The 17,463-nt window shown below is 40.7% G+C and overlaps 1 protein-coding gene across 1 annotated transcript in view; it reads left to right on the top strand.

The window, feature by feature from the left end:
• Positions 1-9,240, top strand: part of LPAR3 (lysophosphatidic acid receptor 3) — a 28,198-nt gene extending 18,958 nt beyond the window's left edge. The window contains exon 3 of the mRNA XM_019501535.1: positions 6,461-9,240. Coding sequence (XP_019357080.1) covers positions 6,461-6,792 — 332 coding nt within the window. The 3' untranslated portion in view covers positions 6,793-9,240. The remainder of the gene's footprint in view (positions 1-6,460) is intronic.
• The last annotated feature ends 8,223 nt before the right edge of the window (positions 9,241-17,463 follow it).

The following is a 17,463-nucleotide window of genomic DNA, read 5'->3' as shown; positions in this document are numbered from 1 at the left end:
TTTTTTTTTTTTTTTTTTTTTTTTTTTTTTTGATTTCAGAAAATGTTCTGGAAGAGACAAGTGCCTGACAGCCTTAACTAGAAAAGCATAAATACTCATACAGTATTTGCCTATGTAGTATCTATATAAAATATTTTTTTCTGAATGAAGCTCCTACATTTCTTATTGTTCTTCCTGATATATTACCTAGAAAGCCAGAATATTATTCCATCAATGTTGCGTTTGTTGTTAGATGGCACACATTACTTCAGTCAGGTGCACTGTAGTAGCTTGAGGCAGTTCTTACTGAAGTCCATAGCAAGATAGCTGTTGACTAATGAGAGTGTATTTCTTATGAACAGTTTTATTTTGTGGTGGAGAAGTCTCCAGGCATATCTGAATTGCATGTAAAAACCTACCTGCTTTTCATGTCTTCCAGTATTTTTTTTTTTCTTTTCATACTGGGCTTGCTAATTGTAGCGCTGCTTGTGGTTTTAAACAAGGATTTTTTTATGTGGAGGTCCTCCTGTCCTGTTCAACCCTGCGGTAAGATCATAGTGCTGTGTGTATGACATCACAGTGTTGCTATGCAGTGATGCCTCCAAGATGCTTTGGTGTAGCATGAAACATAAGCCGAAGGAAAAGCTGGGTTGCCAGTATTGGCATCCGGCAGGGATGTGGGGTGAAATTCCTCTCAGCTGTGTGGAAGAGTGCCAAAGAATAGAGGATGTACAGAGGGAGGCTGGCTGGTAGTCGTGGATGCCACTGGCATGCTGCTCCCTCTCTTTGCTTCCCCTCTCTGGTTTAAAGGGAGGCTTGCATCTGGACTGTCTCTGTATTACCTTGTCTGCTGAAAGGAATTCCTCTGTGATCCTACAGTGTATGCTGGAATAGGCTAGGTGTTGGACTGGTTGAGTAGGGGGTGAGTTTGCAGTGGTTTGAAGAGCCCATCTCTTTTGCCTCACCCCTGGCAGGTTTGCATCTCATAGGTTTGTATCACACCCTTGTAGAATCTTCTTACCTGTTTCCTACTTGTCTGCTGGCTTCACCAGAGCACTTACAGTCCAGCGCTCACAAAAGCTGCCTGCTGCTGCTTCCTAATGTGTGGTGAAAATCCTGCTTGAAGAGGAAAAGAGTCAACCTCCCCATCCTGAGTCCTACTCCCCTCTCAGCTTACTTGGATGCATTTTCTCTCTCTTGCAATGCCATATAAATCTTCCACTTCTTAGTCTAGATGCATGTCACATTTGAATTTGGACACTTCACCTTGCAACAAAATGTGGACATGTTTGTATTGCGCTGGACCATTGAGAGGGCACTCTGCAAGGTAGAAGATGGACAACTGATCCTAAATGTGTCACCCCATGAAGGATAGTGTAGGGGAGGGGGAATTCAGTCTCTGATATAGTTTTTTTCTTGCTGAGCCCCTTGGAAGGATATGGATTTTGCACTTTTACGTTCTGTTTTTAATATTTTTATTATAAAGGTTTAGAAAAGTAAAGGAAAAAATCTCTCCCCACCCTGCCATCTAACTGTGATGTCAGCATGAACACATTTTTCTTTTAAAGCACACTACCTGGATTCCACTCATGTCTTTGATTAGGTTTCCCCATGTATGGAAAGCCCTCAGGGGTAGGGCGACACTTCCACTGCAGTCCAGTCTCCTGTCCAGTGTGGGGTGTCACATCTTAGCCTATGCCACTACATGGGCCCTTGTACCCAGGATATGGGTTTAGTTTCCTATTTAAAAGTAAAGGCTTAGGAAGAGTTCATATTTCTATGCTGTTTATGATCAGTCACTGTTCAGTGGTTAAGCTGTTCATCTCAGTTGTTCCCACAGTGTGAGATGTTTTTTGTGGGAGCGTGGGTGCATGTGCTTTAATTTAGGACCAGTTTGATACTTTGCTGTTACTTGGGGAAGGGTAAGAGGAGTTGGCTTAATTGGGGGTAAATGGTGTCATCTGGCTGAGCTTAATTTAGTTGACCAAGCTGGCAGGAACACATGGTAAGTCCATGCTTCAATTAGGGGATGACAGCAACTCCTGGAGATGAACTGAAGCAATTTTAAACTAGCTAACTTGGGTGCTGGTAAAAGTATCATTGTGGCAGCACTGGATTCCAGGCATGTCAGTACATGATTTTTCTGTTCATTCAGGTGAAATGCAAGTAGTGGATTATCCTAGTTTGCCATTGTTTTAGTAATACATATCTGATCAAGATGTTAAGGGTTTTTACTCTGAACAATTTACTTGTCCTTCCATTTCAACCAAAAATGCACCTGTGGTTAAGGCAGCTAAAACTGAGTACAGTTCCCTTTGCCTAAACATAGACTGTAGATGACAGAATCTCTATATACAGAGTGCTTTATGGCATAGGACAAGTGTAAGCCTCAAAAAATACAAATCTTCTAGATTTAGGGGAACTCAGTTGGGGGTGATTAAAATCTACAGGAAAATTATCTGAAGTGTAGTGGAGGAAGATCCCGAAGTGACCTGAGAACAATACGATCCATTGTTGATCTTTCATATTGTAGGTAGTCATCTTACTTGCCCTGGCACCCAAACCTTTTAATTCCAATTGAGAAGTTTAAAAAAAGGTTTCGTGTAAGGCAGGATATACTTCATGTTATGAGAGCCTGTACAGTGAAAATCATAGGAACAGACCAATATAAGCCATAGCTTAGGCTCCATATTTTAAGTAATGTTTTGACTGCTGTGTTTCATAAAGCAAAAATAGAAAAAACGCTAGAAAGGGAATCTGTTTGGGCAGAACCCTTTGAGAGTTCCTTGTTAAGAATAGGGTGTGAATCTTACCTTGTTTGTATGTGTGATTAAATGTATTTTTAGTGATGGCAGACCAAAGAAATGCTCCCTGGAAAGAGCTGCCCAGTAATTATGATAGTGTCCCTTACTATGTATTGCACAATAGGCTTTAATCCTTAGCTGGGTAAAATGTTTAGAGCCCCAGCTTTCCATAAGGGGAAGTGCAAGTGTTGTACACAGCACAGTGGATACTAGAGAAGTGTCTTACAAATGTCATTGTGACATCCTGTACTTGCTATTAAACTCTTCACAGTTTTGCCTACATTTCCTGGAGTTTTTCATTGCTTAGCTTGCCCGAAGCCTAGATGACAGGCCTTTTTAATACGGTGATTGGGACAATGTTCTGTTCTTATTGACTTGGGCTCTGTACACTCTGAAATAAAGAGAATAAGTAATAAGATAAAAAATCTTTTTACACAGACACTGACGTCTTGTACAGTGTTAATGTTTTGACAGTCAGTGCATTGGCATTCAACCAGTAACCTTTGATAACTTATAAAAGGCTTCACTGAGTACTCAAGTACTTGCAGAGAGTTGGTGTTAATGTCCTATACTGTTGTCATGTATTCAAGGATCTATTCCAGTACCCACTGAGTCAACAGTTTTTCCCTTGACTTCAGTGGGCTTGAGGTAAATTCTGGTGCAATTAATCTTTATGCTGTTCTTACAATGTATACTCTTAATGAGAGTTGGTGTTGCAACTGTTTACACAACCTTCTGGAGCTGAACCAGTCTATCACGCAGAGTTGATTACAGGAGTTAATGTTTTGAGCTGAAGTTCTGGCACTGATGGTCTTGGTAAAAGATTTAACTATAAGACCCTGGCATCAACACTTGCAAATTACTGATACTAACCAATAATTTGTAAGTAACCTATGAAACTAATAGTGCTACAAAAATGTTGACTGTAACAACAGTTCAGTTAAATACTTAACTTAGGCAAGTAATGACTCTTAATCTTTCCATTCTATAGTATATTTCCTAAAAAATGAATACAGATCTGTTGAATGAATTTTGTTCACTTGCTTAGTAGAGCAGTGTAGAATGGAAGGTAAACTATAAGCAAATTTTGCAATCTAACCTACAAGTGAGTTCCATACTATTTTTACTATTTGCATTTTTTTTAGTAATTTGTAACATAGACTGAAGTTTTTTAAATGCATTCTTAGGCAATCTTATTTTTTCGAGATCCCAAGCAAGCTTGGAAATGAAGGGGTGCTAATTGTTTTTGAAATCTATTCCTTCTATGACAAATGGTGGAGGGTAGCAATGGATTTATGGTGCAGTAAATGTAATGTTACTGTTTGAATCTTGACTCTTGTGTTTCCCATTTGTTGACATTAGCTGTACACTACATCCTTCATATTATACTTACATAATTTATATATTGGAAAACCAGTGATATTATGAAAATGAAATTATTTTTAATATCAGAGCTGTTGAATGGCTCTGAAGACCACCAAGACAGTATTTTGACAGGGCTATGTAAATAATTGCTAAGATACTTACTACTTTGCTGATTTTTAAAGCCCCAAAAGGAGAAAATGTGACTTTATAAATGAGGGGAATTTCTTCAGCCTGTTGTCCACTTTGTGACTTTTTTTGTGCAGAGTTGTTGTTTTCTATTTTTGTAAGTCAGACAGCAGTTGTGGCTTGTGGTAAGTTAGTATTATCATGAGCACAGCTGCTTTTCCGTGGACTCAGAAGCAAAGAATGACAGACCAATGTTGGGGGAGGAGAAGAAACAGGGCTGTTATCATGACCCTCCCTCTTGACCCATAAGCTGTAGTCAGTCTGAAGATCTTGTCCATCTCCCCTGCACAAGATGGGTACCCTTCCTCTTTTGGACAGGAGGGGGTTGACACATGGGTCTGATTTACATTACTGTACTGCCTCTTATTCTTGCATTTCTGTTCTTCCTTCATGTTGCCATTACCATATAAGCACCAACTCCGTGTGTGCTGTCAGAGCACCCACTGAAAAAAATAAGTGGGTGCTGAGCACCCAAGGAGCCACTTGCAGATGTTTAAAAAACAAACAAAAAACCAAACAACCCCCCCAAAACAAACAAAAAACCCCCACGCTTTACCAGAGGTAGTAGTGCATTACATCAATCAGGCTCTTCAGTGTCTGTAAAAATCGGGCACTTCAGCAGGGCTTTTTTGGCACTTCTGTTAGATAAAAGCACCAAAAAAGCTGCACTAAAGTGCCCAGTCTTTAAAGATGCTGCAGAACTGGGTTGAAGTAATGTGCTACGTCTTTTGGGTGTACACAGGTCTCAGCATGGGAGTGCTCTGAGTTAAAAGTAAAGTACCATGTTTTTGTTTTGTTTTGGTTTTTTACATCTGCAAGTACCCACCAGCAAAAAATGTAGTCATTGCCTATGGCCATTACTTTTCTTTTTTGTTGAGCGTTTTTTCTGTCTCACCCCTCACTTTATACTGATACCTATTTTTTAGAGCATAAAACTGATAGAAGGAAGTAGGTGTGGCTTCTTCACTTTTTCACCAAGGGGCTCTCATCTCCACTGGTCCTACTGCTCACATCTCACCCCTCTAACTGGGGGTCCTTCTGTTCTTATCTTCTTCCATGAAGAACCATGTGTGCCTGCTCCTACTCCCAATCTTGGCACTTTGACTGCCAAACAGGTACAACATGATGGTGTCTTCTTTGCATATCTCTTCTGTTTTCCGGTTCCCTTCAATACAGTAATCCCTCATTCATGCACTTTTCTCTGTCTCTCTTTCTCTCTCGAGCATTTTCTCTTTTTTCATTCCTCACTGTTGTTTCCCTTCTTTTCCCCAGTTACTTCTATCTCTTGCTTTAAACCTCTCTTTTTTCTTCTACTCCTTTCCCTTCAAAACTTGATTCTTTCTCTCTCAGCCTCATCTCTTACCTGGCCCTCAGGTTCCTTTTTCTCAAAACTCCCCTCATTTTCAAAGTTTTTACCTCTGATTTACTTTTGCTCTCCCTTCTGTAGAGAAACTAGACGCACAAACTCCCTGTTGGCTCAGTGGCTGGCTGATCCCTCTGCCTCATGCTTTTAGTACTGAGGAGCTGAAGAGATGGGGAGGAACTTGCTGTGTAACCCTTCTTCTGAAGGGAAGATCCCGTTAGCCATAGAAACCGAAAAGACTAGGCAGTGGAGAGAGAGGGCAGATTATTGCCAGATTGAGCCAGTGTCAGAAAGTGCTGGTGGATGATACTGTACAAAGGCACTGTACCTGGGTGGATGGGTCATGTTGAACCTGTTTGTATTTAAATCCTGATAGAAGAGTTGCTTGCCATCTTACCAAAGCACTGGTTTCCTAGACTCAGTTATATTTATGCCAAAGAATTCTTTGCCCCCATTTCTTTATAGCCAGAGCAGTTTTTTGTTGTAATTGCCTGATACAGCTTTCATCCGACACTTTGCTTCCTAATTCCTGCCCTTTGTAACCTTCCAAGTCCTAACCTACTAAATCATGAGAGTTGTTTTTTTCAGAGAAATTACTGCCAGATGTAATTTTGCTACTGAGATCACCTTTTCTTCTCTATTTACAATTTGGTGTGTATATTGTTAACAACCCTGATGTTTCTGGAGGATACCAAATGTGCTTGCATGCCCAAAGCCAGAATTTATCAAAGTCTGAAATACTTTTCCTTTTTTCTTTTCCTAGGTGCATTTGTTGTCTGTTGGACTCCTGGGCTAGTAGTTTTGCTTCTTGATGGTCTGAACTGCACTCATTGTGGGGTTCAGCATGTGAAAAGATGGTTCCTTCTTTTGGCTTTGCTCAACTCTGTTATGAACCCAGTAATTTATTCTTACAAAGATGAAGAGATGTCAACCACAATGAGAAGGATGATCTGCTGCCCTTCTGATGATAAAAGTCAGGATAGATGCTCTTCAAGGATTCCTTCAACTGTGCTCACCAGAAGCACAGATGCCGCTGGTCATTACATTGAAGACGGCATTATTCACGGGACCATCAGTGGCAAAGGAAACTCATGAGCTACACAAGGACATACTTAGCTGGGAGATGGGGGTGGGGAGAAGGGGAGGAGGGAAAAAGTCTCTTATAACGGGAAATCACTGACCGATTAAAGTTATTCAAGAATATATTCACTCTGTTCCAAAGCAAAACTCTATCCGCAGTGTTAACAAAAGACCTTGTAAATAATTACCTGATGGAAAAATACATTGTATTGAAGAAAAAACTTTCTGTGCCATAAAAAAGTACATGAGATTGTTTTCTCTGTAAGAGGAATAAACATATTGAGACTCTCTGCATGGAAACAAAATCCTAACAATAGAATGGAACCTTCCTTATTAAACGCAGGCTGGAAGAATTATCCTGTGAAACAATGCCGTTTTGGCAGTCTGAGGTTATACTTTGAACAGTTGCTTAGCTTCTCCAGAGAACACTGTTGGAGTTGATAGGCAGAAATGTGACTTTTATAAGCATTTTTTGGTTACAAAATCCACATATTAATTCATACATGTCTTTTCCCTCCACCCCCCACAATAAAATTCCTCTGTGTGTGAGAGAGAATCTGTCCTCATCATGAGTTGTGAGAACAGGTTGTGGAGAATGGTAACAAAAATACAGGCCACTGCCATTTGTGTGCAAGGGAAGTCCCAACTGTTTGGTGGGCCAACCACTGCAAGGAGACATGATGATCACACACAAATGTATTCAAAATGAAATGGGAGGAAATATCTGAATATAGATTTCAGTTTCCAACTTCTAAAGGGGTTTATTAAACAGAAACAATGTGATCAGAGCCCTTCAAAATATCGAATGAACGTAACTCTTTAAAAGGTTGTCATGCATTGGAAAGAATATGAGCAATTTGCACAGACTGTGTTAAAATTTATTCAGGACCAGATTAAGTCATCTGACTGAGGAGGAGGATCTTTGGAAGATCCCTGAGGAAGAGGCCATGTAAATGCAGATAAGGACCTTAGTAACAGATCTGTATCAAATTTATGACTAATCAAATTTAAATTGTGGAATAATTTCTATTCTCTGGCTTTTAAAGTTGCTATAATACCTGTGGACTGTGTGTTTTATAAATCAGAGATATATTTAAAGCTCTAGGCCAACATTTTCCAAAGTGATCTTTAATTATGGGATCTGACTTCGAAGCATGTTGGACCTGATTTAAGAAATATGTACCCTCTGGCATCTATTAATTTTTAATGGGAGTTTAATGTGCTAAGCACTACAGCAAATCAAGTTCAAAGTATCTTAAGCTTGGCAATCAAAATCAGAAGTGGTTCTTGTAGACTTTATTGTTGGCTTTTACAAAAGAATGCCAACTGTATATAATGCAATATTGAAAGATGTAATATTGGTATAATGCAAGGGTTGTCAGCCTATGGCCCATAGGCCAGATCTGGCCCATGAATTGGCCTGCAGACATGCATGCATTGGGATGTCAGCAGATGGGGGAATCAGTTGTGGTGGCAAAGGGAGCAATGGCTGGGTCAAAAGCAGCAACCAATGGCATGCTGTGTTTTGATGCCCCAGTCCTGTCTGGTCAGTCAGGTGGTCTGTCTGTCTGTCCCCTTTCCCCTTCCCACCCCCTCATGCCTCCTTACAGTATCTGCTGCTTGTCTTACTACCAACGTTGTCCTTGGCATCAGTTGGTGTCTGTAGTAATTGGCAGCGAGGATAAGGAAGGTAAGAAGAAAGCAGACCTCAGCACAGAGCAGGAAGGGCTGAGGGATCAACAAGCAGCTTGAGTAGAGCAGGACAGAGAAGGGGCACAGGTGGCAAACCTTACTAGTTGTGCCTCTGGCAGCAGCCGTCCTTCAGAATGAGCTATGCTAACTTGGCTCACCATGCCTGAAAGGTCACCAACCCCTCGTGTACTATATTGACTTCAGAATCAGAACTCATTTCAGAGGTGATATCTTTTATTAGGCCAACTAGATTTTCCTTTTGCCGCCTACAACCTGTATCCCTGAAATATTGACTTGATCATATTCTTCTTTTGGTTCCATCTGTGCTGTCAATGGACTATATTGAAGAAAGCGAGGCTAGAATTTGGCTCAGAAGTTACAGTTAATTTTATATAGGATATTGAATTTTTTTTTGTAATAGACCCTAATCCTGCAAAACCTGTTGTGTCTGAGTAGTCCTTACTCACTGTGACTAAGCTGAGGCAGGAGTTGGAGGTGTGGACCCCAGCATTTCAAGGTAAATATTCTGTTTGTATATGACTTGCTGACAAGGTTTACACTTGTACTTTTGCCATTTGGAATTCAGTGTTTTTGTGCAAAGACTACTTTGGTTTGGTATATTTGAAGACTTGTAAAGCAGTGTTTTTAGAGGCAATGGTATAATACACAAGATACAGATGTTAACCTTCTTGCTGTGCATGGTTTGTATTAACTAGGCTGAAGCTTATATACAAAGCTACCAAAAAATAAAATGTTCCTTTTAAAATGAAATATGTTTATATGTTTTATTTCATGTTTGGTTAACCGTGAAATATGACTTGGCTCTACAGTAGCTAAAGCAGAAATGACCCCTCTTAGTATTTTCTGTTTCTTTAGATCCTTCAAATGAATTCCTACCTCTGCATAACCACAGGTGGTCTTTCTATTCTGCTTAATACAATTGCCATATTAATAAAAAGGGTCTCTAACCATGGTTGGGTCAGGCCTAATGAGAATTCAGATTAAGACCCAGAACATCTGCCTAAGCAGAGTAAACCTACATAGAAAAGTAGGAGCCTCTTGTAGCTTCTATCTGTTTTTCTATTAGGAATATGAGGAGTTGGCCCTCTAAACAGCCCTGATTTCTTGGAAAAATTTTTCTGCCTTTCCTGTGTAAGTAGGAATAGCTTTATAGACTTGGTGGGAGAATGGACTTCATTAATTTGTGTAGCATCTAGCGAAATGCAGAATCATATTCTGGTTGCACTCAAAACAAAAAGAAATAGTTCATCTCAGGCCATGCCTCGGAGGCAGTTCTACAGTTATATTTTCATTCCCCTAAGTGAGAGAAAATGGTTTGCAACTTAATCAAGAACTGTCTTAGCTGTATATCATACTTTCCATTCTAGTATTGCATTTCTGGAGATCTGCTGTTATTTGATTTTATTACTGTAAGTTATATACATTAACTTTTCTTCAACAGTAAATTGGTGTTATACAGAATGAAATTAACTTGTTCCTTTTAGCTTCCCAAATACTTTGCAGTAGGACAGTATAAGTTGTTCAAGGGCAATGTATTAAAGCAGTCTCTGCACCCAAGGAATGAGAACTTTTGGAAGGGGCAAATTTTGAGTGTTTTTCATTTCATACTGGAATTTAAAGGACTTCCCAAAGAGATAACAGTGGTTGTTACAGTTAAGTCCACATCTACTTTTATGACAGTGTGCGCTCCTGAATGTGTCAGCCGTGTTCTGCCTACCTATAGGGTGAAACTCATCCTATTGGGAAAGGCCTTGGAAGAATCTCCTTGCCATGGAAACCCTAATTCTCCATCATGGGATGAAGGAAAAGTACAGCCAGCATGACTATGTGGGGTAGCGCTCTCCTGCTGCACAAATTCAGCAGCCCAGAAAGGCAGAAGAATGGAAGAGTAGATTTACCAATGTATTCATGGACACAGGGGCACAGACAGAAGTTAAGTTTTCCACGCAATCAGCCCTCTGAAAGTGCTCTACAGCTGTGCCGTGACACGTGCAGAGCAGCAGAAAAGGTTCTTTGGGTAAATCTGATTGAGTGCCTTTAATGTGGCCAATCGTGTGACAAATTAGCCCTCATCAAATGAGATATCAGATGAAGGTACTCCACTTTAGAGCACCATAGGGAACTTGTGTTCTCTAGGATTAATTTGTTGCATGATTGGGGCTGGAGTGATGCAGCTCAGCCCTGTCCCCGGGGCTGCCAGCAGGAAAGGATGGGGGAGAAGGGAATAAGCTGTGGGTTGTGGTTTGCCTGGCCTGAGCTGGAGGGAAGGCAGGTGGTTCGGAGCCCCCAGGCTCACAGCGTCCCCCTAAGTCTTCCTCTTCCCCCCCCCAAACTCAGACCAGGCAAATCCCAGCTGGCAGCTCACTCCCTTTCCCCTTCCTTCCTGCTGACAGTCCCAAAGCTTGGAGGGGGGAAGGGCTCAGGGAGAGGGACAGCTCCTCAGCTGCAGGAAGGCTTCTCAGGCTCCTGCAGGCAGGCTTGATCCCTGCCTCCAGCACAACAGGTGAACGTCTGTTGGGTTAGGGAGGGCACTTTAACTTTATGTAAAGCACCATGAGTTAGAGTGGGGGGCCTGCATGTCTGTCTGCTCAGCAGGAGCTGTACTGATAGTCTGCAGCCTGCCTTAGGCCAGGGGTCTCTTCCCTGCTTAGTTCCCATGTGAAGTCTGTAGGTCATGGTTCTCACAGATGCCTTTCAAAGGATGATTACTAAAATCCAGGATTATAATGACCTGCAGTAAGAGAACAAAGGGGTCTTCTTTAAGTGATAAGATCTTGAATAAGCAAGTATAGCAAGTGATGCTTAGTAATATAGTGGGGTTTTCCTCTAATAGGATGTGAATTGTCAATTGAACCTGAGTAGTGCTGACTGAGCACTTGTCAAGAGCAACCAAGTTAATCAACCTGAGTGACTGGAGCATAGTGCTTTTACTTACCAGTATGCTGTACCTTACTGCTATTGACTTCCCCAAGATTTTAATCTTTGAAGCTTATGGTATTAAAAACTGGTGAAATACAGTTAGTAGTTCCCTTGCCTTACCTTTGTGTCCCAGGTATTTACATGTGTACTAAGTGCTATTTGAAATATGTGCTACCTGACTAGTGTGGAATACATAGTACCTTCAATTTTATCTGATTAAATGGGAAAGGTGGAAAAAACATTACCAGTTTGTTCATACAACCACTATATTTATCAAGAAAAACATTTGCTACTGTGACTGTTCTGTTGCATTGATGAGAATGTGCAGGATAGTGTTTGCAGGACTGAACCCTTGGGACTCAGGCAGAAATAATCATGGATGTAACGAGTCACGTTCGTAATAGCTGAAACGCTTCCAAGTGAAACACACTTAAAATGCTTTAGAAAGGAAACAATTAACCCAGGGGGCACACACATGACCCATGCCATTCCTGGCTGGAATGCTTTGAAGTGCTGCAACTTCCTCTCGTACCTGATGGTAGACGCTAGAGGAGGCTGTAGCAATCTGCAGCTCTGCTCTTAGTTCCCTCTCCCTACTTTCCTGCTCATGGGAACACAGCAATAGAGTGGAGGAGAGCGTGGAGACAAGTTTGGTTGGAGGAGAGCTTCCAAAACTCTCAAATCTCTCCTCTCCCCCTTGGATTTGGGGTAGGAAAGATTGGGGCTGGAGGGTCCAGCTGTGGTGTTGGCATGGCACCAGGGGTCTGGCAGGGATGAGGGGGTTAGAGGTAAGTTTTGATTCTGCCCCAGCTCTCTGCTTCCATGTGCTGTCCTTGTGCACACATAATTGAAAGTGAAACGCTTCTAGCTAGTATTTCATTTTAACAACTTCTGTTTTGGAGCATTTCAAAGGGCTTGTATGTATGTGCAGCCTGGCCTCTGAAACATTCCAAATTGTTAGGTGTGTTCATACTCTTAAAACTGTCTTGAAATGTAGCAGTTACTTCAGTTACATGTCTTAGTTGCATAACAGCACCCCCTGTCTCTATAGTGTCTGAACGCAACCGAAATATCTAACGTAGTTAAATCTGACAGATTTTCTGGGAGGTAGGAAAAAACTATTAACCCGCTTCTTGGCAGCTGGGGAAAGAGAGGTTAAGAGAGGTGGACTTACCACAGGAAGCCTGTAATGGAGCAGGGTCTCCTGTTTCCTTTTGTAGTAACCTATATACTGGAACCATCCTTCTTCTTTTTACATATCCCTGGAAATTTGTGGCCTACATTTTCTGACAAATGTAGTAACATGTTCATGCACATTACTAGGCAGGAGTAAAATGTGCAAGCTTAGCACAGAGAGACCAAATCAACATTGCCGGAGGAATCCTATTTATGTTTCCTGACTCCTTTTTTTTAATTTTAATTAATCATTTGTAACTTTGACTTAATAGAGCTGGGCTTTTGGTATGTAACTTCTTTGGGATTCTATGTGCAGGAATCTGAGACTCTAGATTACAAAACTACAGCTAGGGTGGAATAACTCCCTGATGCACAGAGACGATTTTCTATATCCCTCAAACTGAAAAGTGAGTTATCTCCTCTTCTGTTGTTAAAGGATCAGGCAGATGGTTGCATTTTGGAATTCTTAAACCCTGGGAATGTTATACCTACCATGAAAATGCACATTTCTCCAAGAAAAAGTTAGTCCTCCTTGAAATAGGTAACTAGGTCATGCTGAGCTATTTTTTTCAAGGTCTTTTGGATAGCATTATGCTTTGATCTGTTTTTCAAATCATCCTCCTTATCTTTTAAATAGTAATTGGTCCCTGGGTTGCTTCTTTATCTCTGTATGTTGTAGAGATTTTCCACTACATTAGGCAAAACAGTGTCTTTTTTTTTTAAGCTGTTCCAGGCATTCTACTTCTTCCAAACCTCACATGAGCTATTGTAATTGTTTCCTGTGTATACTTCAATACATCTTTCAATAGTGTATTAAAACTGATCCCATGTACTGAAATAGATGACTTGTCAGATCCATCTGATATGTTTATCCAAGTAGTCTGGCTAGGAACTAACTTGCATGCTTCTGCTGTCTGGCATGACTTCATTGCAACATCAGCATGTGCAATGAAATGGACAGCAAAACAAAGACTGTGTTAATTTCTTGTTGCCCCCCCAGTGTGCATCACTGCTGTTCATTATATTTTAGGTCTAGTTTAAATTACTATCCCCTTGTAGGTATGAGCTTGGGCCTATATCCACAGGAGGCATAGTTTAAACACACAGATATGAACTCCCAGGGGCCTACCCCTAAATGGTTCTCAACCTTTTTTGTACCAGGACCCATTTGTAAATGTTGATGGCTAGTCCTGACTCAGTGTTCCTCACTCCCAACCTGCTGCCCCCACCCCCAGCCCTCAGGCCCCTAGTGTGTGGGGCAGGGGGTGGGTGTGTGTGGGGTATGGTGGGCCCCAAGCAGCCCCTTGCAGGCTGGAACTCTGCCAACCTGCAAGGGAAAAGCCGTGGCTTCCCACATTTTTCTTCTTTAAAAGAGAATCCATTTTTAAAGTTTGTTCACAACCTTTTCCTATATTCTTGTGACTCACTTTTGGGTCGCAGCCTACAGGTTGAGAAACTTTACAATAGAGGCTTGGTTATGGTGCGGGGCAATATTGAAGCCGTGCAGCTGTTATGGAAGAATGCCAGAAAGTAAGCGGGGGGGGGGGGGACATTCCTCTAGACTAGTGATGAGGACACACCCCAGGGAGTATTTGCCCCTGCTTACCTTTTCCTTATTATATATATTTACATGTATTTACATATTTGTAAAGGAAGATCAAGAAGCAGGCTTTGTGGTTTAAGACAGCCACTAATTATCTGAGGTTAGGAAGAAACATCCCTTAGGGGCAGATAATTCCATTATAGTATATCATTCACTTTGAAATACATAATTTTTACTAGTAATTGTAAGACAGGATTTTTGGACTGAATGGATCATTGGTCTGATCCAGCTTCATAATTCTGATGGTCTCCTATCTTACAATTTAAAAATAAATCCACCATCTTTTGACCCAGTTGTCAAGATTCTCCAAAACTTTACAAATTCTTTCAGAATAGTACAACTCTTCTTACAACCAGCTTCCATGTCAGCTTGCACAAATGTTATTGTGAACTTTTATTAGCTATGACCAGCCTTGTCAAGCATCTGTAATAGTTATGTTCAGTTTAACACATGATGTCAAAATGTATAGGAGTGAAAGGAACTGACGTCTGTAGATGAAACTGTTATGAATGCCCAAGTGATTCCATTCAAATTATGATTAACACATCAGTTGTTCTGAATGTTCATGTATCTATAGTGCACTCTGCAATAGGAGCCTACCAGCGTTCCACAAAATGCAAATAAGTCGGCATAATTTAATTAGAGATATAAGGGGTTTTGTGCCTAGTAGGATAAAAACCAAGTAGGCCTAGGTCTTGCAAACTCCCTGCATAGCTTTTTTATAATTATTTTTATTGACTTTTTGATCTATTCACAAACTTAAGGAGGTACAAAATATTTGTAGGATCAAGGCTATAGGAAGTGATCATTTCAGAACGGATGTTCTGATGATCCTGGAAGCTCTCCTTTTAAAAGCTAACTGACAAAAAAGCAGCCACTCCAGCAACCTTCCCGTTCATTTCAATAGGAGTAGGGGTGATCCTGTAAACAAAAACTCACAAGGCTAGGTAATGTCCAAAGCTTGACCTGCTTTGTCTTGTTTCGCTTCCTTCCTTTGTAATTTCTTTGCATAGTCCAAGTTATTCTGCATGCTTTGTATTGCTCTTCAAAGCACACATTAAACTGTGCTTTTCTCTAAACAAATAAATGCCAGTAGTATCGGGCTGTGCAGCAAACCTACAATTTCAGAAACCGGAGAGTCATGAAGAGAAATAACAATGGGTATGCTAGTTTTGGGATTTGGAAAGGTTATAATAATTAAAATGAGAGGATGTGTTTTAAATACAAAGGTTAGACCCTATATTAAAAAACATAGACCCCAACTCTGCATCTGGATCAGACCTGTCAAGTGGGAAGTCTTGGGTTTTAGCATGTTCAAGATTCAGGAGGCACCAGTCACTCATGGCATAGGGAGGGGATTTAACTAGATCATAGCAGGAGATGTGACTTAGTAGAGCCCTATAAGAACGTGGTGAATCATGAAACTGGTTTTGACTTTACTTTATGACAGTTGTTAAGTAATTCTGACTGCATTTAACTTCTCATCAAAGTTTGCAGTGAAACATAACTGTATGAAGGATACTAAAGATTTTACACCCACTTCATTAAATGAAAATTGGACATCCAAATTTCTTTGTCACTTTCAAAATCCCAGCCAGTTCATATGCTTGGACATTAGTGTGATGGGTGCTAGGGAAATGTCCAGGATGGATGAATGGACAGACAAACATCTCTATCAGGGTAGTCAGACTTCCTAACCATTCTATCCCCAAACCAAAATCTTGACAACTGAGAGCCACAGGAGATAGCTTTAGAAATGAATGAACTGAGTGAACTGCAGAGTAAATATGCTGCATGCAGCCAGTTCAGATGATTATTTATCATTAAATGACAGCTTAGAATAAATAATAAATCCTGAAGACAATGAGAAATAGAAAATGATGTATTTATTGAACTACTCAAACAGTTCGCCCACCCTGGCTCTATGGTGAGATGAGTCTATTCATTTAGGGGACTTCTATGGTTCCCATTACTGTAGTATCTGAATGGCTCACAGTCTTTAATGAATTTCCCTTTACAACAATCGTGTGAGACTAGGAAGTACTTTATATCTCCATTTCTTGTTAAGTAAATGGGGAAGTGACTAAGACCAGGATGATTTGTCTAACGTCCCACAGGAAGACTATGGTAGAACAAGGAACTGGACCTACCAGAGACCCCACAAACTCCCTTGCTACTAGGCCACCCTCCCTCTTATCAGTTTGAACTTCATACTTTAACATGCAAATAAATTGCAGCAAAAAAAAAGACACAGTGAAAAATTTTGGGGAACAGAAAGATTATTCTTGGAATAGAAGTGGTGCCACTGACAAAACACTGTTTTATGTGACCAAACATACATGCTCTATGGTATTCACCATGACTATTATTTTGGTTGGCTAGAATAATATCACAAAGCTGGTATCCACTGATTGGCAGCAGTAGTCTGTTATCAGGAATTGCCCTGAAGGGCTGTTTGTTCATTATTTTCCCAAGAAAAACTGAATAAATTGTTATTTAAAGGTACAGACTAGATCTGGTACGGATTTGTATCAACATACTAAACAATGACACAACTAGTGGCTTTCTCCCACCTATCAAGCTTGGTTTTACTTATGCTTTACCTGAGCTTGACAGTTGGCTTGAACAATGTTCTTGTGGTTTGTTATCTTGATTAATACAGAAGAAGTCCAAATAATACCCTGGGAGAAAGGGTGGCTTAAGTAGACAGTGTTGTGCAATTGTGTGTTTGCTTGAAGAGGACATAAAACATGCATGGCAAATGGCATGATCTCAAGTATATTACGGGAAATGTTAGCGGTCAACAGGAGTTTTGCCTAATGACTTAAAGACCTGGCTTAGAATTTAGAGTAGCTAAGAGTAACCATTATTATTAATTAAGAACTAGTACTTAGCTCTGTCCTATAGTGCTGTAACTATCCATAAAGTTGAATGGATGAGACTGGGCCATATTCATTCCACATTTCTTTCCATATTGGCCCATTTTGTTTCTCAGTGTCATATGTGTTTTTGCTTTGTTTTGTTCATAGTTTCATAGTTAGTACGGTTGGAAGGGACCTGAGCAGATCATCAAGTCCGACCCCCTGCCATGGCAGGAAACAGTACTGGGGTCAAACAACACCAGCAAGGTGTACATCTAGCCTCCTCTTAAAGACCCCCAGGGTGGGAGCCAGCACCACTTCTCTTGGAAGTTGGTTCCAGATCCTAGCCGCCCTGACCGTGAAGTAGTGCCTCCTGATATCTAGCCTAAATCTACCCTCTGCCAGCTTGTGACC

The sequence above is a fragment of the Gavialis gangeticus genome, unplaced genomic scaffold (assembly GCF_001723915.1).
Source record: "Gavialis gangeticus isolate Ggan-Ray unplaced genomic scaffold, GavGan_comp1, whole genome shotgun sequence".
NCBI classification, from domain to species: domain Eukaryota; kingdom Metazoa; phylum Chordata; order Crocodylia; family Gavialidae; genus Gavialis; species Gavialis gangeticus.
Note: the sequence above shows the minus strand (reverse complement) of the source record. Positions and strands in the feature narration are given on the sequence as shown.